Source organism: Periophthalmus magnuspinnatus, chromosome 15 (genome assembly GCF_009829125.3).
Source record: "Periophthalmus magnuspinnatus isolate fPerMag1 chromosome 15, fPerMag1.2.pri, whole genome shotgun sequence".
Taxonomy (NCBI): domain Eukaryota; kingdom Metazoa; phylum Chordata; class Actinopteri; order Gobiiformes; family Gobiidae; genus Periophthalmus; species Periophthalmus magnuspinnatus.
In genome coordinates, this window is record NC_047140.1 from 27,763,772 (window position 1) to 27,790,548 (window position 26,777).

A 26,777-nucleotide genomic window follows, 5' to 3' on the forward strand; every position below is an offset into this window, starting at 1 on the left:
AATGACATTTAAAAAGCTCTATCCCATTCCCACTCAACTCCCTCTTTGCCCCTAATCGGATATAATTTAGTAAAGTTTTTCGTACATTTGGCAACACAACTAATATTGGCACTTCTTTGTTCTTTAAAAAACGTTTTTTTTCTGCGCTAAACTTTTTGAAGTCTTTGCATAGCTTTAAATGTGTTGGTAGTTTGTTCTATCCTGTTATAGTTTTGAAAGAGAATGTTGGTTGGTCTAGTGCAGTTTTTCGTTTAGGTATACTACACTGGCCATTGCATGTTGACCATGTTAATGTGGCAAACCTTTTGAGTAGTGGAGGTGCCATATTAATAATATTGAACAACTGTTTCCAAAGCTTAGCATTTAATGTTTGCTAAGTCTTTTGCAGTGATGATATTGTTGCAGTTTTCTATTGAGAATCCCAAGTGCTTGTTTGTAGACAGATTCCAAAGGTTTTATTGTTGTTTTAGTTACTTGTGACCAACATGAAATGGCAAAATTTAAGATGAGACATGTTTTTTATGTCTCCTACTAATCTGTATGGGACCACATATAAGCTAAAACTGTTACCAAAAAGCATCCCCCATTGTGTATTTTTATGGTTGGTTGCTTGAAGAAATTTGTACTTGTTGTGTTTTGTTGTTTTTCTTCAATTGTGTGTGTGTGTGTGTGTGTGTATATATATATATGTTCAGTTTTGTTAATCTCTGCTTTTGTCCTGTCCTGATGTTTCCCTTTGACCATCATTTAGATTTTTCCATGTCCATTAGAGATCTCACATTGCCACCTTCTTTCATTCTCACCTCTGCCCCTAATCCCAGTCTTGCCCCTTGTTTTTGGTGTCATGTGCTACGTGCAACTGGGTGGTCAGACAGAATTTGGCACAGTGTGAGTTTTGTTAGGACGATGACAGCAGAGCAGTTATCTCAATCTCAAACTATTTGTTTTCTTGGTTCTTCTTAAGATGGCGGTTTGTGATGGAGACGGGCTTCTGTGGCACCAAAACACTGCCTGGCAAATCCCCCTGTTTATCCACAAGCCTGACCTGCTGGGCCCTTCTCCTGGGTGTAGTAATGTGCATGAAAGAATATGTTATGTATTTAGGTGTAGACTGACTTGTGTAACTTTATCTTAAAGAATTTCCAATAGCTGGTTTATAGAACCATTGCCACCAGTTCAGCTTGGTTGCAGTGAATAGCAGCCTGTTATGCGTTCTGGTCCCAGAAACTAAGCCAGTCGCTGACAGTTGACTGATCCCCAAACATGGTGCCCCTCTGTTTTGGATATAGATTTGCGCTTGCAGCAGCCATCGGAAAGAACAGCTTTGTAGTTTGCGGAATTGCCTTTTTAGGAAAACGTTCCAAAAAACTCAAATCTGGCACAGTCTTTTTATTGTCATTCCTCACTCCTCCTCAAGTCTTCTCAGGTTACAGCTCACCCACTTTTCTGTGTCACAAACTGTTACCGTTACAAATATAATTCACAGTATGTTTTATGGTATTTCATGTCTTGAATCTTTTAAATTTTGTGGAAAAAAGAATTTGGAAATGGTGTTGTGGGCTCATAAATAAACACTTTGCATACATAAAAAAAAAAAAAAAAATCAAATCCCTGCACTAATTCCCCCTTGGTAGATGGTGTTCATTGTTTCTCTTTCTTTCTCTCCTGCTCCTTCTTAAAAATCCATATTATATTCTCTTTGAGTTGGCCACAATCAGAAGCGCTGAAGCAGAGCATCAGCCTGCTAATGCTCTTTGTCTCCTCAGATTTGTCACTTAGCATGGAGAGTACACCTTTGTCATGGAGCGGACTGGAAGAGAGGCAGGCTCTCACTTGGGGCAATTGTTTCTTGTCACAGGCCATTCCAGATCACCCTCCCCCTTACACAATCAGCTTTGTCCTGGATTAGAGCCCTATCATAGCCATGTCGGATTTCAGCAGCCTGCAGAAAACTGCAAAAATAAACTAAGAAGACTCCAAGTGCTTTGAAGAACAACTAGCATCTCTAACATTGAGTGATTTCTTCTAGCCAAATGCTTGAGCTATTCTGTCCATGTCTTTAGCTTGTGGTTGCCAACATTGTGGTTGGCTGCTCATGTGGCTGACTGGCTGACACACTGAGCAGTTTTTAAACTTTTAAAATTTTTATCTTGAATTTTCACTTAAATTTTGGAATTTTTACCAGCTAAGAAGTGAAATTTGTGCAGTTCAAAGGACAGGAGTTAAGGATTATTAGATTGTGTGATTTGTGCTTGTTTTTCCTATATCCATGGTGACCCTGCATGGAGCTAGCTATGCTAGCCAGTTAGCTCTGAAATGCTACAACAATACAACAGACTTTCTACAGCATATGTCAGAAGATGTTTCAGAGGGAAAACTTTGAAGGAGTGGTCTGTATCGTCACTGACCGAAACAACATAGCGGAGCAAGAGTGAGGCTTGGGGGAGGCTTGTCTGTTGTGTCTCCCCCTGGCTCCCGCTGGAGGCTAACTATGATGCCTGGGCTTCAGGACACAGAGAAGGGACACTTTAGTCCTGAGGACTGCTCCTCTTCTCACACTGCCCTGACACGAATCTGATGACCCAGCTGTTGAGCTGCACCTTTTGTTTGCACTTTCTATTATTGTTGTATTTTACTGCTCAATGTGCTTGAACATGTTAATTATTCTTTATACATTTTAGAAAAAAAATTCTCAATTGACAATAAAAAAAAAAAACATCTTCCATTTATACAATACAAATTAATCTACAAGAGCAAGAACTTCTCCCACACCCAAGTTCATGTCCTCCACTGAGGACAGCACCCTTACTGTTTGCAAAAGGCCTAAAGGAGCACCCAGCCACCCACTCATTGCCAATATTCTGTCTTTGCCCTTTTCATCATGAGGACTGTAGATTGACCTATAAAATGAGAGCCTATCCCTAACACGCCTCACCACTGACATACCATTCTGGTGTACTGTACTGACGTTTCTAGTTGTGTCTGTATACGGCACATAGCTTCCTGTTTTAGGGGGATTCATAATGAATTTAGATGTAGAAGTTGATCATATTGGCACTGTATGGCAGACATGTTATTAGCCATATTGTGTTTTGATGCATCATGAACAGTGATGGTGAAATGTAGAGAAAGTGATGAGCAGGCACTTGACAGACCAGGGATGGTCTAATCCGATTGACCTTTCTGTGCCCATCTTTCGCAATTATTTACCCCAAATTTCATTTTTTTCCCCCTTTTATTCTTTCCCCTTGACCATCCAGTTCTATCCTCCTTACTGCCATTTTCTCTCAACTCCTCTCACTCAGTTTCTTGACCATTTGCTTGTTGTAAACGGCTGCCATGTTGGGTTTCTCTCTTTGCAGCAGAAGTGCAGAGGCAGGGCTTTTGCCTGCTGGTAATTTATTTTCCCATTAGCCCCCTGTCTGAAGTGCATCTTCTGGGTCTGAGTGAGCATGGGGGGCACCCAGGGCCACCCAAAAGACACGTGGAGTTAGAGAGGAGGGCGTCCTGGACACACTGATAAGGCACAAGTGAGAGTTGTATGGTCAAAAATGATGGAAAAAATATCTTGGTGGCTGGAAAAGGCTGCCATCTAAATTAAGATTTTGCTATATTAAAATGAGTCATTTTGTCCAAAATGTTTGCCTTTCTGTGTCAGATGACACATGTTTTGGTTTGGTTGACCGGTCGGAGCAGAGTCACGTTACACTTAGATTATTTGTTGGATTTGTGCGAGAGCAGTGCACGCCAGCAGAAAAATGATCTTTCTCGGGTAGGATTAGGCTTTTTAAGGGCCAGTTAGTTTGTGGCTCCTCGGCTTTCATCTTCTGCCATTGGAGGCAACCCCACATTAAAGACATTCCTTTCACTTTTCTTTCTTATCATTCAACCCTACTTTTAGAGAAACACACACATAAATATGACCATGGCTAAGATTCAGACTTGAATTACATCTATTAGTTTTGGGGGAAATGCTTTATTAATTAAAATGTTCTATATGACATTCCTAAAATATAATTCAATCCTAATTGTTCATAACAATCTCTTAACATTTTATAATACCGGCACTCTTTCATCTTTTCCACACTGCATACTTTTAGTTTAAGTCTTCTCTGCTTTGATAACAGAGACTGGAGAAGTGACTGGACTCCTTCTCCTTTTTTAACTATATAAACCCATTTTGCACAATCCTGTCCATTATGGGCAGTATTGTTATTGTAATTCACATAACTTTGGTGATAGTACTGCGTGCCCTTTATGTTTTTGTTGCCTTTTAAAATACACAGCCATCCTGCTTGGGGAGGAGAAAATAAATCCACATATACAAAGGTAGCAGATGAATACATTGGTCTTAATCTGCATGTGTGCGGGCCTATAAAGCCCATAGTGCAGTATTCATATTACTATGTAAAAAGCCCACCTTATCAGTTATCAGGGGAGGCCAAATTGACACAGAGGAATCGGTCTATTGTGTGTGGATTCAAAGAGAGATGTGAGCACATTGGATGTCTCCATTTCCAATAACTATGACCTTGAGGCAGGAGGAACAGCACAGTGCCCCCACCTCCAATCTGCTGACTACACAGTTCCACCAACCAAATGATTTGATATGTTGGAGAGAAGGGCTACTCAGTGAGAGCTCAGGTAATTTTTTTTAGTCTATACCAACTACGTTATTATTATTAATATTATTATTATTATTAATAATAATATAAAGAAATTAAAGATGACCTCTACAATTGTGGTGCGGCCTCAATGGCGGTTAAAAATGTATTCTATGTTTTAAAGTAAATCTAACATATCAATTGAAAGGAGTTTATAAAAGTAGTAAATATATATATATAAAAGTATATAAAAGTAGTATTATGTGTATTTTAACTTCTCCCCCATACCAGATAAAATGTGAGTACAGAAATAATTAGCTTTTTTGTTTGAAGTTCTTCAACTTAACAAACAACATTTTGTTTTACCTTAGACCTCTGTCCTCTCAAGTTATGTGTCATGAGACACGCGGCTTAAGACAAGTTTTGTTCCATATCAAGCAGATGCTCATTGTTTCACTGATGGTAAAAAATTAAAAAACTGCCTATGATTTTATGGTGAAAAATCTCAAAATGTTTTAAATCAGTGATGAACACTGACCTATTTGAGACCTATTGACTTGCGACCTTTGTTAAAAAACCATTACCTGATTGCAGTGTGTTGGGCACTTTTAACACTACTCAGCTGCCAGTCCTAGGTTCCAAGCTCTATTAGCACTCATCTTAATTAATCCATCTCTCTGTGACAAAAAGGATCTGCCCCTCCTTTCTATGGCCCCTCCTTTTCTATGGCCCGTCCTGTTGGCATTTTGGGGCATTGGGATTCAGGAGAACCCCTGGATACCTCCTTCCTGCCCTGACCCCTCTACCCCCACCAGGGTGCACCTTTGGATCGATCCTGGGCCAGCTGGCACAAGGCAAGGGGCTGATGATGGGTAAATGCCCAATCTGTTTTCATCATTATAACAAAGAATTGCAGCATACAAAATGTGTAAAAGGATATATTTGTTTTTTAGTACATATTAAAATTTCAACCATTCAGCAAAAAATCCTCAAAGCGCACCCCAATATGTAAGTGGAAAGACTTTTCATATTACACACTTGGCTTTTCTTTGTAAGCTGCAGTAACGCATTGAGGCCTCTAGGGGGCAGCACACATATAGCCATCATTTCCAATCCTCTTTCCAGTGCTCTCGGACTAAGAACCTTTTACCTTATGCCCACAAACATTCAGCTCAGGTATTTAGTCCTTCTCAGTGCTCAGAGGAGAGTGCATATTGATAGTCCTGCCCTCTCAGTAATAAATTAAACTTGTGCATTGTCCTTCCCTTTCATTTTACACATCATGTCATAACCCCTCTCCCTTCATAATCCCATCCACCTTTCGGTTACACACACATGCACACTCACTCTCAAGTCCTATTGATTGACATGCGGCATCCAGGGAAATAGAGCACATTCCCATTGTTTGCATGGCCTACTCAAATCTGTTGAAACACTTATTCCATTCTTTCACAAAGGTATTTGCATATCCTTTGGTATTTTCTATTTTTCAATACCCCTCTCCTCCCATCCATTCCCCATTCTCCTTTTTGTTAAATCCCCTCTTCTTAAGTGTTTGGTGCATTGGACAAATTCATTCATAAAGTATCTCCATGCGCTATTAGCTTAGTATAATAGCAGGCTGTAATCTGCTGGAAGATAAGAGTTGGAGAGAATTTGCTCGTCTTTGTCTCTTGACTTGGTGGGTGCTTTGGTTTAACTGAGGTTGGTGATGACGGCGCTGCATTTATTCATTATGTGACAAAACTCAAGTGTGGCCATAGCAGCAAAAGTGGCTTCCCCAGTCATATATTTGAGTAGGATTAGAATCAAGGGAATGTAAAATAGTATAATGCATGAGGAATGTCAAATGTTGTCACAGGTAAGGTAAGCTGTCAAAATTGTGAATAACTCTTATACTGTGGTCTTGTTTTTCTTACAATTTTAACACTGTCTCATAATTATTAAAATGTTGCCATAAGAAAACTAAGAGATCCGTGGCAATAACCATAGTTACTCCTTTAGTTTAGTGTTACCTCTTTACAAAACTGAATGGATAGGCAAGTGTGTTTCTTTGACTTAAACCCTGCAGTCCTCTGCGATAAGAGTGAGCTTCAGTTTTCCTCACAAAACGAAGCCCAGATGTGTTTGAATGAGAACACATCAGGAAACAGCCCAAGATCCTGTATCGCTTTATCTCTGATACTGCCCTTTATATGTATATTTTCTCTCAGAGGTGTGGGGTGAATGAAAGCCTGTTGTATTTTGCTCAGTATTGTGCACATATAAGGAGGAATACTTGTAGCTAAAGTGTGTTATTGTGTGTAGGGTTATGCTGTGGTGGTTCAAGTTATCTTGAACCAAAACTGAAGACTTTATTTAAGTGCCATTTACCAAACAATACACAATGTGCTTTTGTAATCCATTGGTTATCTCCTGTACTGTCAAACAAAATCTGAAAAGGTAATGAATAAGGATATAATTATATTTTCATAAAGCTTATTAAATGTGTGTTTGATTTTGACCTAGATAATGCCCACAAAAGAAGAGCTACTGAAAGTATTTTGTACATCATGGTAAACTGGTAGCGCTGTGATTTGAGGTTGGTGGATGAACGCTCAACCCACTGCGCCAATCAAAATTAACTGCCAAAAATGTATTCCTCATTAAAGTAATTATGAATGGCACAATGAAAGGAATGGATCTGGTATTTGATATACTAAATTAAAGTACCGGTATGTGTATAGAATATGAACCTAGCTCTATTGTTTTTGTGATCTGTCAATATTACCCACACATCTAAGCAGTACCTCTAGAGTCGGACATGCTGTGAAAATCAGTTTTTCAAAGCTACGGAGGCAGACAAAAAGCTGGAACATCTCCAGCTGTTTGGTTTCCATATCTAACAGTTGGTGACAAGGTTTTGCAGCAGTTCTCATTTTTCACACTGTCCTCTAGTGTACTGCTTGTGTCCACACACACCTACCCACAAACACACATACGCACACATATACACATGCACGCTAAGGGCCTGTCACTGATTCTATAACTCTTATCACCTGGTCTGTGGCATATTCCCAAATTCCAATTTGACTGCTAGCCCCTGGCCCAAAGCACATCTCTGAGGTGCAGTAAAATGGTTTCAGCATGGACCTTTTTGATAGGAAATATCAGCAAGGATTTTATGTCTGAATTTACAATGAGAGGCATAGAAGACACACTTTGTAGATAGTTATGCTGTTCCCAAATGTAGTACACCACAGGTAAACATTTTTGTACGTCAAGTCATCTATGACTTGACTTGATAAAATACACAATAATTTTTGCTACTGAAGATAAAATAGGGCTAGTGTTTTTACAAAAGTAACATTGCCATTAGATATTCAAATATTGAATAATACAAGATTTATATTAAATTATATGCTACTCGTCTCTCTGTAGGAGTCGCCATCAGGAAGGAGGAAGGCCTTGGCAACCAGCAGTATCAACATGAAGCAGTATGCCAGCCCCATGCCCACACAAACGGATGTCAAACTGAAGTTTAAGCCCCTGTCCAAAAAAGTGGTGTCTGCCACTCTGCAGTTCTCCCTCTCCTGCATCTTCCTCCGTGAGGGAAAGGCCACGTAAGTCTGGCAGAAATGTTCGACAGCTTGTTTTTTTGTGCCTGTACTTCATACAAAATTATAGAAAATATATTAATGAAAAATGTTTTGTGAGTGTTGAGTACCTCTATTGACGTGATCACCACATTAAAAATAATTAGTTAAAATATGTATTCTTTTGGATAGTTTAAACCTAGAAACCACAATTTTGTATTACCACAGCCTATTTAAACAATGGTAAAATATAGTATTGATGCAAAAAGGAGCCATGAATGTGTTTGAAAAAGACTAAAACTGCTGTTTGTCTAAATGCATTTTCAGCTCCATCCAAGTTATTATTTGCTGCTTTCATTTTCACATTATGCTTTAAGGCCGACTTCTTTTCTTCTGAAGACACATTGTAAGCCATTCGTTGGAGCGTCTGTTTGTTATTCAGTCTAATTTGATAGCAGCGAGTTTAATTTAAAGACAACCTCCCACATGACTGGAATGAAGTGGAGCTAGCTCTTTGTGTGGAGGATGACAGGTCGATGGCACATAACCCTTGTTAACCCTTCACCGAATGATGTGGACCACACAAACAAACTCTATCACTGTTCATTGAACCCACAGGCCTGGGAAGCACCAACACAAAGAACACAGAGTTGAATGCACAGAATATGATGGTGGAGAGTGATATTGAGGAGATGGTTGTGGAGTATATACAGTTATCCAGTGTAAGGGATAAATAAAATAAAAAATACATGGAAAGAATTAAATGTTTGCTTGTTGTAGGCAGCACATCTTCACATATGTAGTCAAAATATGTGTATTGTGGAATCTCCATTGTCCTTCCAGGGATGAAGACATGCAGAGTCTTGCCAGCTTGATGAGCATGAAACAGGCCGATATTGGAAATTTGGATGATTTTGAAGAGGACAATGAAGAGGACGAGGAGAACAGAGTAAACCAGGAGGAGAAAGCTGCCAAAATCACAGGTATACAAAAACTCGTAATTCATATGTCGTAACACACTTTAAGAATAAAAATGTGTTATCCCGGTTGAGTCTTTAAAAATAATCTTTCCTAACTGAAACCACAATGACTTTTCTTTCAGCTTTAGTGGTCATATGAATGAGCCACCTTGCTAATTTGATCATTCCAATAGTTATTTTGTTTTTGGCACTCTTCTTTTGTTCATCTTGTATCTATTTTTCTTTTTTATTTTTTTATATATATATATATATATATATATATATATATATATATATATAATATATATATATATATATATATATATATATATATATATATATATATATATATATATATATATATATATATATATATATATATATTTCGTGTTGTTCAGTTGCAAAATCCTCATGTAGTTCTGGTACCTTTATGGACTACATACTCTGAGTTTGCTATAGATTCTATAGTCATACAGTGTTGGCCTTGTATCTTTCTGCTTTGTTTAATCCAACTTTCAGGGCAGCATCACTTTGTGTTAAGCCCTATGCTTTCTTTTCTTTCTGCTCTGTCCTTCATCTCATTTGTATGTATGTGCATTGAGCGCCTTCAGCCGTGATTCACTTGTGTGCATCCTTGAATCAAAGGTTTGGCCACGCTGCCTAAACACCCCACCATCTTTGAGATTCTGTCCATAGACAATACTGTTATGTTACGGCCAGATGTGCCTTGTGGTGTGTCTTTTTGTGTAGAAGAAATGAATTTTACATTTAAAGAACCAAATATGGCTGCATCTCTAAGGAATACTGAATACTATTGACCTCAAAGGCCTGCCAATCAAAACCTCACTCTAGCTGTTTAGATTATCATTTAGGTCTAAGTTTTACTAAGATGTCATTTAGGAAAGAGAATAAATACTTTAGCCAGGAAATGTAAAGCTAAACATGGCCAAATTATCTTTTATCAAACCAGATAGTGTCTCAAACATTGGGTGTGCTAGTTTATTTTACTCTAGCTAAGTACAAAACAAACAGTTGTGTTTGGCTGTACTGTTGAATTTTGCGTGTTATTTTGTCTTCTCTCTGCTGTTCTTTCTTCCACCTGTCCTCAATGGGCCTGCCATTTACAGAGATAGTAAACCAGTTGAATGCCCTGAGCTGCTTACATGGGGATGATGATGATGATGGTTTCCCAAAGCGAGCACGCAAAACTAAGCCTGCCGCTTCATCCCAAGGTCTTTTTTCTCTTTTCTTTATCTCTTTCTGTTTCAATGTGCTGCACCTCTTTTTCCGCCAATGGACATTTGAATCCCTCCTCTTATGTCCCTTTTCCACAGTTTCAGTTTTATTGTATTGTGATTGTGTCAGTTTTTGTTTTGGCCCATGTAGTGTTGTAAAAAGTGCTTTTGTGATTTTTCTTTTGCTACACTTTGTAGTGAGCTGAACTCCACACAGCATCTGACAAATCTCTTTATCTTAATATAATTAATAAGTAATAATAAGTAAACTGATGACTTTTGCAATATACCAAAACAACAATACAAAGAAATTGCCCTTATGTTTATCTGGGTTCAGTTTCTTTCAAACTGACAAGAATAGCACAGAAAACCCTTAATAGTTATTCAAACCATCTGATTGGCCACCAACTGCCTCTATATACTTAAAATGTTATTTATGTAAAGTTTATGTGGACAAGTTCTATGCAGTCTTGGTAGTTTCACCATAGGAACTACATTTTGCTTAACTAAATATATTATCCAGAATGCTGTTTGTGCACATCTGTTTTGGTGGCATTTAAAGCTGCTATTTGTGGTTCACTCACTCTCAAGTGCTGTTTGTGATTTGTTTGTATTTTTTTTATGCGTTACTTTGTTTTAAAAATGTCTAAATCTAACATGGATTATTTGGCAATAGAATTGATCAACAAGCTAAACTTTCTGGAAGATGAAGATCAAGATGCCCCTGCTAACATGAGCACCAATCCATTTGACGACCCTGAGGATGACCTCCAAGATCCAAACCACCTCAATCCTTTTGGAGAGCCTGAGGAGGAAGGTACTGTGAACAGGCCATAACACAGTCAAATGTGTCCCTCAAGCAGGTGCTGGGTAAATGGGCTAAAACATTTAAACTTCCTAACTTACACAAATCAACCAGAACATCAAACAAGACATTAAAACTGTTATTGTGTCCTTAGGCAAGGCACTTCACCCACATAGCCTAGTATGAATGTGGTGTGTGAGTGTTTGTGGTAGTCGGCGGGGCACGGATTGGCAGCCGTGCTTGTGTCAGTCTGCCCCAGGCCATCTGTGGCTACAATAGTATCTTACCACCACCAAGTATGGATTGAGTGATTAATGTACGAAATTGTAAAGCAACTCTGGGCATTTGGAAAAGCCCTGTATAAGACTAATGCATTTTCTTTATTATGAAAAGAATATTTTCTATGTGCACATGCTGACATTATGATGGCCAGCTATGTCCCACACGCTGAAAAGAGGTGTCTTGCGCACATCAAAAAAGACATTATTTGAACTAAATGATCACAGATGCACTTATATTGTTATCATACACTATTAATATAAAACATTTTTGTGTGTGTGTGTGTGTATATATATATATATATATATATATATATATTTTTTTTTTTATTTTATTTTTTTTTTCTATATGAATAGTATTGTTAAAATGCTTAATTAATAGTATTATTATTAGTATTGAATATATTAGTCTAGCATTTCAGGATATGCCTGGACTTGAATGATTTTGATGAAACACCACCAGTGTTTTAGTTGATTTGTATTGTATTGCAATGTGTTAATTCTTCGATTTTTGAATACAGAGACCCCTGTCCAGCCAGTTCCACGACACCAAGATGATTTCTGTAATGACCATGATTCCTCAAATCCATTTATTGAGTCAGAAGATCCAGAGACCCCAGGAAACCCATTTGAAGAGGCAGACCAAGACCCAGAACCTATCCCTGAGCCCCCCAAACCCAGGCAGAAGAAAGGCGTGCGGCCAGTCGACATGAGCAAGTATCTCTACGCAGAAACCTCCCACAACCACGAAGACGAGCTTGATGAGTAAGACTTAATCCTTTATACTATTAGATGTCATTATTATTTTTACTTCCCCTTCTCTGAAAATGTTTGAATGAATTGCATAATTGCTGTCTCTCAATTAATGCTTCATACTTTTGAAGGCTTAAATAAGAAGTGTGTCATTAATTCAAAGGGTTGGAGTGCTGCAAGAAACAATGAAATGCGCTGACATTTGGTTAAATTATTCAAAGCTGTTCTGGCTATTTTCTTTTACAATTTAACTCCTTTAACTATAAAAAGTGCTGACAGCATATTTAATATTTTTGCATTGTCTTCAACTTTAAATTACCAATAAGGACAAAGGGTGCCTTGCCTAGTTGGTGCAGGCAGGCAAACCTAGTACCCTTGTCCAGTGCTACTTCTTGCCCCCCTACCCCACTCTCCTATCCAGACAGGCAGTTGACGAAGCATCTCTTTCAACAGGAACAAGGGGCCTGTTGTTTCATTGCATTCTTTAAGCTTGTCTACCTCCTTCCCCTCCTACTTTTTTTTCATTCCTTAGCCCCTCTCCGACCCCCCCAACACAACCACCAGTTCATTTCACCTTGTTGCCCTAATTTTTTACCCTATTCCTTATATATAGATGGCAAAGTATATTTCTTTAAGTTTGGATCTTGACCATTTACTGTTGCAACCAGCCATAACAATATGTATAATGTGAGCATCTTTTCCTTTTGTAAACAGATGAATGCCGCTGATTTCGTGGGTGACCTCAGAGAGTGGTCATGGCTAAATTGTAAATGTAAACCTCCAGGTCATGACTGCTGAGTGAAACTGTCAGGCAGATAGCCATATGTTTTTGTCCTCTCTGCTAAAGACAGACAAGTTATTGACTGGCAAGTATTTTCAGTTTGTTCCTGATACAAGAGCAGTTTTTGGTAGAATGAAGGAGTTCAAGAGGGCAACCTAGTGTTTTGACTACACGCTTTACAAAACGTCTTTTAGTCTGAGATGGTCTGTTAGAGCTGCTCAATAGCTGTGCCTATTTGTGCATTTCTTCTGTTTGCCTGCCTTCTATGACCACTAGCCTTTTTGGTGGACAGCTGAACTGAGTCAGTTACTTCTCACTCTCACTGTGCAACCCAGATTTCCATTTTGTGTTTATAGCTTTGCTTATTTTTGTTGAATACTGTAATAGAAAAAATGCTGCTTCTTCATCTACAAAATGCTGCCTTTACACCGCCGTTGCATAACTTGACATAGTATATTGTTTTTATGAGAGCTTTGTGAACAAATGATATTTCATTATTTCTGTACTTGAGCTGTTATAACTGCAAAGTTAGCTGTCACTGTCATGTTGATCATATCCATGAGGTTGTTGAGCTATTTGAACATGCTCTATCCACTTATTCCAAGTGTCCTCTGTGAAGTGGAAATGCAAAGATGACCAAAAAGTGAACATGCATAAAGGGTCCTTCAAGGAAATGACAAAATACAGTGTAAATCTCAATGGCAGTTTATTTGCAATTCATGCTAACATGATCCTTTTGTTTCCTTTCTCTCATTCTCAGATCCAATCCATTCTACGAGCCAAGGACATCCAGCCCTGTACAGCCTCCCACTGGCAGCTCGTCTTTGGATGAGGGAAGCAGCCAGAAGAGAAGGGCCCCCCCACCACCCAGTGTCAGTCCTCATGCTGGCTCCTGTGTCCCAGATCCCAAACCCAGTCCTGGCCCAGACAAGGAGAGGGCCCCACCAGCAGGACCCAGCTCTGTGGCTGCAGTCATGGGGAGGGAGCTGGCTTCCTCCTCCCCTAAGGTAAATCACATAAAATACTGTGTGACAGGATGACAGGAACAAGCAATGTGATCACTTAATTTAGTCTCATTCAGACTTTCTGTATGTCACATTATAGTACCTGTAATAACAATCATATAATGGTGCTGTGGTATGGTGCATTCTGACTGATGTTTGGTCAGCTTGAACTGAACTCTGGCGTTAGCCCTGGTAAAGTTTGAGCTCTCTGTCAATTCAGTTTGTTTAAAAGAGTTCAATGTTTGCACTTTTCTTTCAAAAACGTGTGTGTTTTTGTCTGAACTCTGGCTTCTCTTCCACTATAGGTTCCAGTCAGCCATAGCCTATAGACAAACAGATAAAATGTATACATATTTTACCTTCCGTAGACGCAACCTAGATCTTCTTTCTTATGCTTTAATGTCTATCAAACCACTATGTTATGCATTATTTTAGCCTTTTAGTGTCAAACTTTGATCTTTTGAACAAATGTTCTTTGTGCAGGTGTTTCCACCTGCACATCCCCATCTCTTTTCTCTGTGCTTCTTGAGCACTGCGCTTCCCAAACCCTCATTTTAATACAGGTATTTGTTTACTGGACTGTTTTGCATTAAACAAAATCATTTTGGGTTGCAATTAAATGGCTGATGGTCACATGCATTCGTGGTTGGAGACAGACCACTGGTGAGAAATGATTGGCGGGTGGTGTGGGAAAGGGAGGCTGTAAAAGTCTCACTGGGGCTATGTGGGGCTTAAACACAGAAGGCTTAACTACAGCAGAGCGATCACAAGGGGGTGTCGACCCACTGCGCGCTCCCAGCACACAGCCAAGCCCTGCGTAGTCCCTTCCACACACTGGTCCTCCCTCCCCAGGCTGCTGTCTAGCTGACTGTTTTAGTGTAGCTGGGCGGTGATGCTGGCCGCCCATGTAATTATGGCACAGTGCCTTTATCACCCAGCTGCAGTTGCCTGTGACCGTGGGTGAGGGGGCCTTAACCACTTTAATTACCCAAAGCCAGTGGCCTGTGGTGGGCCGCACTTCGCCAAGAGATGCCCCTGCTTCTGGAACCCAGGGTTGGAAGAGTTGCAGGGATTGAGTGAATGAATTGAGAAAAGGTAGGGGAATAGCTATAAAGGTGGAGAGCACTAAAGAAGGGGAAGAATGGGGATGAGAGAGATGGCTGTGGAACTGAAGAAAGACCAGCAGATATTGGTAGTAAACAAGAATAGGCCTACAGGGTTTGTTGACATACAGCATAAATCTCATTCTCACAAAAAGGTGCACACACACATTTGGGGTATGTGTAGGTTTGCGAGATGACCTTTGAATGTATGAAGTCAGAGAGGATTATCTGGAGACATTCCCACTCTGAGAGGCCAATGCAAAACCAGCACATCAGTGTAAACATGTGGATTTGTGCTGGTGCCTCCATGTATCTGTTTTTATAATGCATATTTTACCCTAGGCATAGTTCAGATTTTTGTAACCTTCCCCTAAAATACAGCTAACCGCTATCTTGTGTGTATAGCACATATTCATATGCATTTCATGTGGGCCATTGGAACAAGATAAATGCACATTGAGGTCTAATCTCAGAATGTGAGAATTGTTTTACATTTATAACCTCCCCTGGAGGAGAAGGGATGCCTCACATGTGTTTTTAATTAAATCAGGCCTTTGCCAAGAAACACAGATTAGCATGTGTTGTATCACATTTACATTTTATACATTGAGCCAGTGTCTCAAAAAGTACATATCATTGCTTCAGTAGCTATATGCTCATGATTTGGATCACAAGTCATGTAAAATATTCTGCAAAATCATTTCTCTCAACAAATTGTTTTAATCAATAAGAAACTATTTTGCTATTAATGTTTGTTGTTAAGTATATTTAGTTATTAGCTCACATTCTACCCAAGAACAGTTTCCTCTTGTCTGAATATTTATTGTAGCCTACACGTGCTCCAGCGATGCAGAATTGCAAATTTATCATTCAAACTAGCACTAGAACCATAATTATTTATTCACTTGAAAAAAGAATGTTTTCCACATAAGTTAAAGCTATATCCCCCTGTCATAGCATTAACATCACCTACTTCAGTGGCAGTCTGTGAAAAATCAGAACATCACTGAGACATATGGCAAGCGCCCACTTACTCTTTGCACAGGTATTATACATATGGATAGGATTTACATTAAGCTCTATCAAGAGCTCTGAGCTTTGGATATCTGCCAGTGTATATAAGCTGTTGCCAATGCATTGTTGTGGCTAAATGTACAATGCAGATTTATTTTGAAATTATTATGTGATGTTTCATCTCAAACCAACAAACGAGTAAAACATCTTCTTTTGGAAAGGCAGTGTTGTTGCATAACTTTGTTTAAGTCTGTTACGTCTGCACTTCCAACTTGTTCCAACTTGGAGATATACATTCTTTGCAGCTTGAAGTTTAAGTTTAACGTCTGTGGAGAATTTGAAAGGATTGCAGCGCCGGATTAATTCAGATGAACAGAAAGGGTTCCTGTTGGATGGGTTGGAGTTGTGTTTGGTTGGATGCAGTCCATCTCCCCTCCCAGTAATACAGTGATATCCCTCTCCTCCTTTTGTTTTATCTCTATATTCTCCTGTCAGACCATTCTACACTTAGATGCTCTGATCTTTGGATTTTTTTTTTTTTGCCAAGTTCCCACTTCATGAATTATTTCCCCTATTTTTCATATAAAGAAAAGTCCACCTCTTATATGTATGTGGGAAAAAGTTTGATCAAACTTCTGTATTCAGTACAAGACTGAATTTTATGTTTTGACTTGGTTGGGAAGAAGAAACATATTAAAGGCATGTGTGGACTTTACAGAATGTTTGCATGTCAGTTTATCAGCTATTTAATTCCACATTGCTCCCATAAATCAACAGATCACTTCAGTGTTCCTGAATACTTGATTGCTTGTATGATTACTTGATTCATATTAAGTGGTACATCTCCTACTTCAGTTGAGACTTCCTCCAAATTGAAATGAGAATAAATTAACATTATTTAATTGGGTGCACTAAAGGCTGTGATATTACTTAATTAGCTTTCACCAGGGTTCGTGGCTATAGAGGACCACATTTGCATTGAGAAGCGGAGTAGAGGTTGTTGGTATGACTGATCTTGACATGGGCAAGCTCAAGGGACAAGGACAGTCCTCTACTTCTATCTTTACACTTTTTGACTTTTCTCATTATAAAAAAAACCCTTAGAATGTTCAGGTGCAGCCTTTTCTCTAGTGCCACACAAAGGTCCATAAAAAATAATTGCTCAGCTTTCAACTTTGTTAAAGTGACTTTAAAGTCTCATTTATTCTTTGATACGCACACACATATTCATCACGCCCTCTGTCCATCAGTCGAGAATGCGTTGTAGTGGACTTTAAGTGTTTAATTGTCGAAAACATTGGAATACATCTAATAAAGTAACTAGAACAAGCCTCTTAAAGAGCTTGTACCCAAGTTTTAACCATCAGAATTTTAGCCCCACACATTTCATGCAGTACAATCATTCATGCACACTGGAGCAGTCCTGCAAATCCAACTGTGACAATTACTCGAAATTGGTTAGAATGGTTATAAAAATGTTTATGCATTTTAATTTAAGTAATGGCCTTTTGCACTGCTGTGTCCCAGATGCTTTAATGAAGTTACTAACAGTGATCAATTTCTGAATCCCAGCCACTGGATCCTCTGTAGGCCTTCCATAAGCCATGTAATATTAGTCGAATAATCCCTGAGAAGTCCAGGGGTTAGTTAGTATTCCTGAATGTCTGCCTTTTCCAATGTGGACCCCTCCCCATCTGTTTGGACTCTCCGAGTGCTCTGTCATTGGATCTGGTGGGAGAGTGGAGACCTAGTTCCTTCACTCATGCAGTCCATGTCCAATCACTGGGCTTTCTGTGGTGGGTCAGGCTGCAGGGCATTGCTGTCACCAGGTCCAGGGAAAAGGAAAAACTAAGTGCCAAGCAATAGGTATCTTGTTTGTGCTCATTCAGGCCTGGAGTTGAAATGATGGAAACATGTAATAAAATGTTGACAGCATCAGCTCACTTTGAGAAATGCATTAGAGAGACTCCGCTTAACAAACATTGGAATTACATGTGAATGCCAGGTCCTTCGGTTACATCCCACGGATATAACCTCTGTATTGGGAGGCAGGTGTGTATTGTATTGAGATATTTTTGATCCTGTTACTGTAATGCTGCTATCATTTTCCACCTCTTCCTCCAGTGAGTGCTTGTAGAGTTCACAAGTTAAGCACTGCGAAGTGCTTGCTCTCCTCAATACCCATGCTGACTGGTGTAAAAGGGCCTTCCGCAAAGCGCGGCTTGTAATCTGCCTTTGGTAAGTCCTCCTTAGTTTTATCTGCCAAGGATTACCTCACAAGCTGCAAGCTTGAGAGAACGGGAAAAACGTAGAGTAGGGAGAGAAATGAAAAGAAACAAAACGATGAAGATGGAACAAAATGAAAACAAATCACTATGTAATCTCTCAAAGAAAGGCTAGCTTTGGAGTTAAAGGGAAGTTTCCCTTGCCACTCGTTTAGAGAGGGAATTGACTAATCCTCCTGTGATTGATGTCTGCTATGAGAGGCTCTATGGCAGACTAATAGGGCTTATGAGGATGACCAGAAAGTCTTTGTGTGTGTATGAGAATGAAGCAAATCTTTTTGGCTTGTGTGTTCCTCTGTCCACTGACCAGAGAGGGCTAGGGTTTGAATGACATAGCGGCTGAAGAAGGGGTAACTTTATCTTAATCTGGTCTTAATCTGCCCCGTCCTCTAGGTGTGTGTGGGCTTAAACCAGAACCATCTGAGGTTTTGGTGAGGTTTAAGGGGGCTTCATTGAAGAGGAGGAAGGCTGTGCACTTGAAAACTTCTTGTGACCCCAAAAGCTTTGAGACCCCCCGCACATTCCTGAAAACTATCCCCACTTGGGCAGCTGTACCTTTATCCTGTCATCCGTAAGCGGCCATCACCATGTTTTAATTGAATTAAACCAGCCGTTTGCTGTGATTGAAAAAAGCTCTCAGAAGTGCCTTAGCGTGAGTGAGTGTGGAGTCTAGTGCACACATATACAGAGTCTCTGTTTGAGGAAATGAGAGCAACCGTAAAGATGATAAGGCCTTAATTGCCTTTTTGTAAATCCTTGCAGCAGCCCATGGTTTGTCTAATGGTATGCAGGTGTATGCTCTTATAGGTGCTATAGGAAATATTAAGTAGCATCTCGGGCGATGATCGTTCTGTGGAATTCATTCCATAGCTTTAAAGGTTCACTGTGCAACATTTACAGTGGGGAATCTGCCACCTCCTCGTCTTCATGGAAATGTATGGCATTCAACTTGTGTCACAGGCTTGTACCCGTGGACATGGACATGGTCATAACTGTGTTGGACCTTGTATTCACCAAATAGTCTTGGTTTAATCTCATTTTAAAGAACCGGGTTGGTCAGGTTGGATTGGTGAGATTAAGAACGGAAATGATATTCCATAAACATTATTTTAAATTAAACAAAGTTGATATTACTTTCAGAAAAAATGTGTCCACAAAAAGTCAGCATTCAGTGGAATCTATTGCACAGTGTGAAACTTGTAATATGATTTTCCCAGTTTATTTTAAAGTACAAACAATATATTACCATTCACTGTAGATGGAGCCTGTACCAAACTGGGCTAATACTTTCCATCTTACACCCTCCTTAATGTTGCTCTGCATGTATGATGTGCTTGTTTGTATTGCTGGTAGATCCACTCTTGGTATGCATGTGTGGGTGTGTATTCTGATCAGGAGTCAAAGAGGTGACTTTGTAATTATGTTCATTTTAATTGGTTGTGCTATCACTGCCCTCATCACTACAGAGCACACACACAACTCTGGACAGTGGCAGTCTATATGGGAGTGTTTTGCAACTATTAAGTATGTCAAGATCCATGTACCTTAAATGTAGACACAAATGTAGGCACCCTCTTCAAATGCCGACATGATTCTTGAAGGCGCCACTATAATGAGTTTTTCCATCCTAGACTTAGATTCATTGATAAATCGTTGTGTTATCGACTCCCTGATCGCTGAATCCATTGCACCACTAATTTGTTTGTTGAACACAGTGGTTGAAGGAGATTAATTCTGTCCTCTCTTCCTTTCTTTGTCTTTACTTTCATCTTGCTTCATTGTTTATTGTTAAAAAAGAGGATGATAAACACTGATTGAGGTCAGTTTGAGCCTTTATTACACTGATTTTGATCGATGTATATAGTAGGGCTGTGGGATGTTTAGTCAGTGGAGTCTTAGTTGACTAACAGTTTTATTTAGATTATAAGGATTTATATGGGACTATCAAAGGAAAAGTAAGTGAGCTGAAGATTTGGTATTTTTTGTATTTATTAGAGATCGACCGATATGGGTTTTTTCATGCCCAATGCCTATACCGATTGTTCAGAATTCAGAACAATCACTGGCTGATTATCTCTGCCGATATTTCTGGGGAAAAAACATAGCCCTGATTTTGACTATTTTCCCCAAATTATGTCATTTAAATTCACTACAAACTGTCCCCAAGCCCTTTTTAACCACAAACCTACAAAAGAGCTGTGTGGTCATGTTTTACACAGCTGTCTCTTCATGTTAGAGTGTTAATGTAAAGCTTTGTGTGTATTTTCTAGGTAGCACATTGACCATAACAAAATATCAGCCTGTGTTGGAGGTTTAAGGCCCATAGCTGATATGCTAAAAAGATCTAATAAGATAAGATAAGATATCCTTTATTAGTGCCACAGTGGGGAAATTCCAGTATTGCACCGCACAGTTAAAGAACAGAAGGAAAATGGCACATGCAATAAAACAAGATAATGTATAAATAGCTTAAAATAATTTAAATATTGTCACGATTTAACAGCCAGCAGATATATCAGTCTATCTCTAGTATTTATATTTAAAAAGGCAAACTAAACTCAAATTTAATCTGTTTTTATACAGGAAAAAAGTACAAGGAAACAATGTTCTAATATAAATGGTTGTTTTTGCATGAACTCCCTTGCTGTTTTAGGCTTCTTAGTTTCAGATATATAGAGATGGTAAAAAATATATGGGTTCATCACGCCCCCTTTATAGTCGACTAAGTGATCTGCTTAAGTCGATACCGAATTTCTTAAGTTGACTACAGCCCTAGTATAAAGTAAAGACAAGACTTCACGGCAAATTGGCATGATGATTATGGCTATAATGGCTCAATAAATAAGTCTGACAAAAGACAAAATGTATTCTCTTATTGTTGGTCTGACTGCGGTGGTGAAATGGCCAGTACTGCCAACATGAGCCAAAATTACATATAACTTTGCATGATTACAAACCAAGTTTTGCCACAACTGAATTGCGTCATAGGCGGCAACAACTGAACACAGTCTGGAGACAAGGTGGATAAAATGTCTTGCTCAGTAACACAACAACAGTATAGAAAAACGAATAGCTTAACATCTATCTATTAACTGTGTATTTCCTCCAAAGCTACAGCCTTAATGTGCCTTGTGTTACATGTGTCAGAGAACTCACCGACACTTGCGGACGTTTGTCTGCCACCACTTCCAGACTCTGTTGTCTCCATTTAATTCTACAATTGCATTTCTATTTCACAGCCCTGTTTGTCGTCTGACACCTCACACTTTAGACCCTTATTGCTTTTATCAAGTGCTAAACACTCTTGCAGGTTCACATATACAAACCAACAGTATGTGCGCAAACTTTATTTTCGTTAAGGATGGGTTATATTAGGTTCATATTGATAATTATTGTTCCTTTACTACTAAAACAAGCAAACAAACAAAATATCAGAGTTTATTTAGAGATAACTTTCTCCTCATATGTTCCACTTGTTTTTACAGCAATCTCACTCAATGTCTAGAAAATGCTAGCTTATTGCTTGGCTAGCCTTCATATTACAGAGGAACTTATAAGTGGCTCTTTATTCCTCAGTCTCTGCATTTACCTGTCACCTGGTCCCAATAGTTTATTTGAATCACTATAATTCATTTTTCTTCTGTTTTTTCAGTGTTATCTGTTTACTATTTTACAGTTATACTTTCTAAAGTTTTTGCAAGAATGGATTTTCTAACTTGAGGTTGTCGCTCAAACTGCTTTTGCCCCTCACTGCAGCTTTGAATGCTGTGACATCATGTGCATATGCTGTCAGTATTGAAAAGCCTTTTTACAGTTGTCTTTCTCCCCCATATAAAGGTTATCATCCCTCGTGCACCTGGTCTGACTCATAAACCCAAACCCAACTTGTTCGACACTGTAGTCATGCACAGTCACACACAGTTTCACACCGCAGCTCCTCCTACCATACATATTATTACAAGAGTAATGCGATATTTCCTTTGTATGTTAATGTGTATTATTTTTCACGCTACATTCGCTTTCTGAGCCTGTTTCAACCTTTTGTCCTCCCCCTTTCCCTATTGTTCCTTCCCCTCCACATCTGCATTTACATAATTGAACTTTTGATTGGACTTTGCTCCCTCCTCTCTCCTCTCATGCAGGCAGCGTTTGAAATCCAAAGCACAATTTCATGGGTGCGATTACATGAGGTGATCAGCATGGTTTTCTTTCTATTTTGAATGCTAAGATGGTCACCATAGCATGTCTAGATTAAACAAATTGCTTGTTTTGGCTGAAATTGCAATTAAATAATTGAAGCTTTTGGTTGTTAGAGCCTCAACAATAAGATGAGGACCTTCAAGCACCTGTACACAGCCTCTTGAGCTCAATGTCTTCAATTTATGGAAGTGTGTTTTAACATGGGAAATGGTTAAACTGTAGATTTCTTCTTCTTTTTTAATCTTGTATGGCTGTCCATACATAATGATATATTTTTACTGTACAAAACACTTGATGCGAGTGATTTTCTAAGTATGCGTCCTGATGTCTGCGTGTGTGCAAGTAACATTTTTTTGCCGTCGGGTTCTTGAGCGGATTACAAGTTTTAAAGAGTATGAGATTCAACACCTCCTCAAATGTGACACTCTGACACTGCTTTGAAGCCATGAAAGTGAGATTGGAGAGACACAGAGGCTCTTTCCTCTGCACAGAGTTGTGGGTTTATGTCATTGGGTTGAGGCCAGTTAAGTTTCCATTGAAGCGTTGTGCCCTCAAGTAAGAGACAAAGCCGACACTTAAGCCATTTGACTTGTATCTTTTTTAGGGCTCCCCCAAGGCCTCCAAATGACCCCGGTATTCTAGAAAACTTATAAAACATAACATTCTTTATGTCATGAACTAAAAAAAGAAGATGAAATAAATTAAAATATTCCAGTATTTATGATATTAACTTAAATAATATATAGTAGAAAAATAATTACCTTGATTTTTTTCTCTACCACTTTTGTAACACAATTATGATTCTCATCTCATGTGGATGTCCCAAAATCACACTGACACCTAAAATCCCCCTTGTGACAGCCACACCAAGACTACATGAACACTTCCATTTCCCAGTTTGCCACTATCTTGTCATTGCTGTATTGTGCTAAGCTTAGCCCCCCTTCTTTTGCACTCTCACATCCTTTTCCCCTTTCCTCCATTTCTCTTTTTGCCCCATTCGATGCACGTTGTTGACACCGAGGCATCAGGAATAATGGAATCTCTTGTCAGTGGCTTGTATTTCTGCCCAGACTGTTAGGCCTGTGTATAATAGTCGCAGAGCAGAAGGATGAGGGGAGGTTATGTGCCACTGATAGTAATGAAGGTTGCCTTTTCATTTTTAATATGAAATGTTTGTGGCCAAGGCAATGCCTTTTGCTAATCCCCCCCTCGAGCCGAGCCGCTACATGGCCGCGTCTGTCTTTTGCACACACGCGCTGACATTCACACACACATAAAGAGCATACACATACATGTGCACACCTTCCTTTGGGCTACACACAAAATGTTTGATAAGTTAGGACACATTTCTGTTTCTCATACAAATGTGTTTGTGTGTTTGTGTCTCAAGGAAAGACAGCTTATTTCTGTAAAACAAGATATGCAATTTGTTTAATATTCAAATTTACTTTGTAAAAACATGTGTAAAGGATTATCTGTCTAGAGAGAGAATGATGGAATAGCATCGGAAACTGATTGGGAAAGTTACAGTTGTTTGACATGCTTGAAACACCATCAGAAGCATTTGTCCTCTTTTATAAAGCCAACTTTTGAACCTGGTTTGGCGTTATGTTGAACAGGTCTCTTGCTTAGAGGCCCTGCTTATTTTATTTGTTTGTTCAAGTATTGTGTTTAACTTGGGGGTCTTTTAGTTGGCCTCTTCAGTGTTTTTTCCCCTTCTACCTAATACAATATGCATTACCTTGCCAATGGTTATAATAGACAGGTGTGTGTGTTGTTGTTTCCTTCAGCTAGTGTGCCGCGCTGAAGTGTGCTGTGTGTCTAATTGCTTTAATAGCACCTGGTCTCTAATCCCACGTAATTAGAGCGCTCAAATTAGACAGCTACTTTCAACCGTCACTTGAAAAAGTAGAAAGGGGAGGCCTGAAGGAAGACCACTTTACACTGGTGAAAAAAAAAAACAAAAAAAAACGTATTTACTTCCTCAGTTAATATGAACGAGGAAAAACAGGTTTTTGACCCAGACCTGGAAAATGAACTATCTATTGATTGTATACATTGTTCCTTCAAGTAAAGACTAACCCATATTTATTTATTTATCTATAAATTAACTTGCTAAATGCACAGATTTTCTCTAATCGTTGCGTATTACATGGACCTCTTGTTTAGATTTATAGCAAATAAACAGGTAATATAATGGCATGAACAGTTGTGAACTGTGTAGTCATTATTACCATTGACTTTAGTGTGTTATCTTCTGGTTTGTTTTCTCATGTGGTGTGTTGACTGTACTGAGGTTGCCCAAAACGTGTCTGCAGACGCTATAGGTAAAGGTTAAGGCCCTCTTTTAGAGATGAGCCGGAAATGTCAAGTGTCCGCCCCTCAGGCTCTCGCTGCTGCCTGCCAGAGCTGACGCTGCCGTAGGGCCCTCCACAACTCACAAAAACACAGAGTTTGACAAAGGTTAGAAGTTGCTCTTAAAGATGGCCTCCAGATTCTTTCATCTGCTTTTCCCCTAGTGGCTTTCTAGCAAGTGTTGGGTTCATAATCAGAGGTCGAATGACAATGACACAACAGTCCGCTTGGTGCCTTATTAGTATGTATGTAACTGAGTGTTTGTAACTGATGTGTAAGGGACTTCTAAAGCTTTTAATATAAATTTGTATGACATTTTTTGTCTTAAAGGCGCCATAAAAGTTGTCATATATATTTTTAAAATCTAGAGTCAAGAAAGAGTGGATTAATTTTATGCACAGTAAGTAAACGACCCTGTGCAATTGAATTCTACCTTTACTTTTTATAATAAATGCTTATGTTCATTTTTAAAAATGGTACAATATAATAAAACATAGTATGACTTATGCAGTTGTATATTTTACCCTCTAAGGTGATTATGTTCACATTTTAAACAATTACTTAAATAAACAAGAAATAAAATATTTTCAGTTTATTAAAAAATGATAATAATAAAAACTCCATACAATTATTTACTACTTCAATTTGATTTTTCTCGCTATCACTGCAACTCTTTGCTCTGACAAACCATTAATGCGTTCCATTGTAGTACCCCACAATTTCCAACAGAGGGGGTTGTTTGGCTGTTGCTTGTCTTGTTAATGCTGCCGTGTCAAATCTTATGCTGTTTGTTTTGTGATCTTGTATGTATTTTGGATGCCAATTTTATGAAGGTGAAAGCAAAAATCTGAGGCAACAGAATGTCTATGTAATTTCCATATAATTAATAACAGTGCTTTAGACTTTTAGATGCTCTTTAAACTTTAATTTAAAATGTTTAAGATGTTATACAATTTTAATTGTTCATACTTTTACATCATGTTGGCAATAAAATAAATTACTTAAACTGCTCCTTAATTAATACAATCTCAATGTATTTTCCACTAAACATTCAAATGATCTGAGAGAATTATCCCCTATCGCCGTCTCCATAACCAGATTAGTCTATTGCCTTGTGAATAATGAGGGCAGTGTGGATCTGGAGCCTGTTAGAGGAAGTCCACTGTCTACACGCCACTAAGGATTTGTGGGATTTGGAGTCTGAGAGAGGAAACGCTTCTAATACTGAAAGCCTTTTAATGACGAGAAGAACTGAAGAAGGCTACGATAATTAATAAACATTTACATCGTCATACACTTCTGTGTAATTAACCCTTAATTATACATCATCAATGTTAAGATAAACCTTTTTATTGTTTAGTCTGTGTAATTCTTCTAACCTCTCTGTCTTCTTTATCCTTCCAGCTCAGTCCATTTCCCAGTCCGGTGTTGGGTGGAAAGCCAAATGCAAGTCAGTCTCTTTTGGCCTGGTGTCGTGATGTCACCAAAAACTACCGTGGAGTAAAAATCACCAACTTCACCACGTCTTGGAGGAACGGCCTGGCATTCTGCGCTCTGCTTCATCACTTCAGGCCCGACATGATGTACGGCATACTATATTTGCATATATTATTATATTATTTAACATGTAGGAAATTGATGTTAATTCACAGTAATATATTATATTGTCTACCTAAACCTCTTTTTCCTAAAACCTATATTTAATTTTTATACTTGTATATGGCTCATATTGACTGTTAGACAGCTATGAAACAGCATGTTAACAAGACATTGCTAGTGACACATCTTGATTTTTTCTTTTTTTTTTTTATTGCCTCCCTAAA

The 26,777-nt window shown here is 38.8% G+C and overlaps 1 protein-coding gene across 1 annotated transcript in view; it reads left to right on the forward strand.

Moving 5' to 3' along the window:
- Positions 1–26,777, forward strand: part of ehbp1 (EH domain binding protein 1) — an 88,945-nt gene that overhangs the window by 10,664 nt on the left and 51,504 nt on the right. Inside the window, 7 exon segments of the mRNA XM_055227028.1 lie at positions 8,025–8,206; positions 9,023–9,162; positions 10,266–10,370; positions 11,050–11,190; positions 11,978–12,221; positions 13,751–13,997; positions 26,359–26,537. Coding sequence (XP_055083003.1) covers positions 8,025–8,206; positions 9,023–9,162; positions 10,266–10,370; positions 11,050–11,190; positions 11,978–12,221; positions 13,751–13,997; positions 26,359–26,537 — 1,238 coding nt within the window.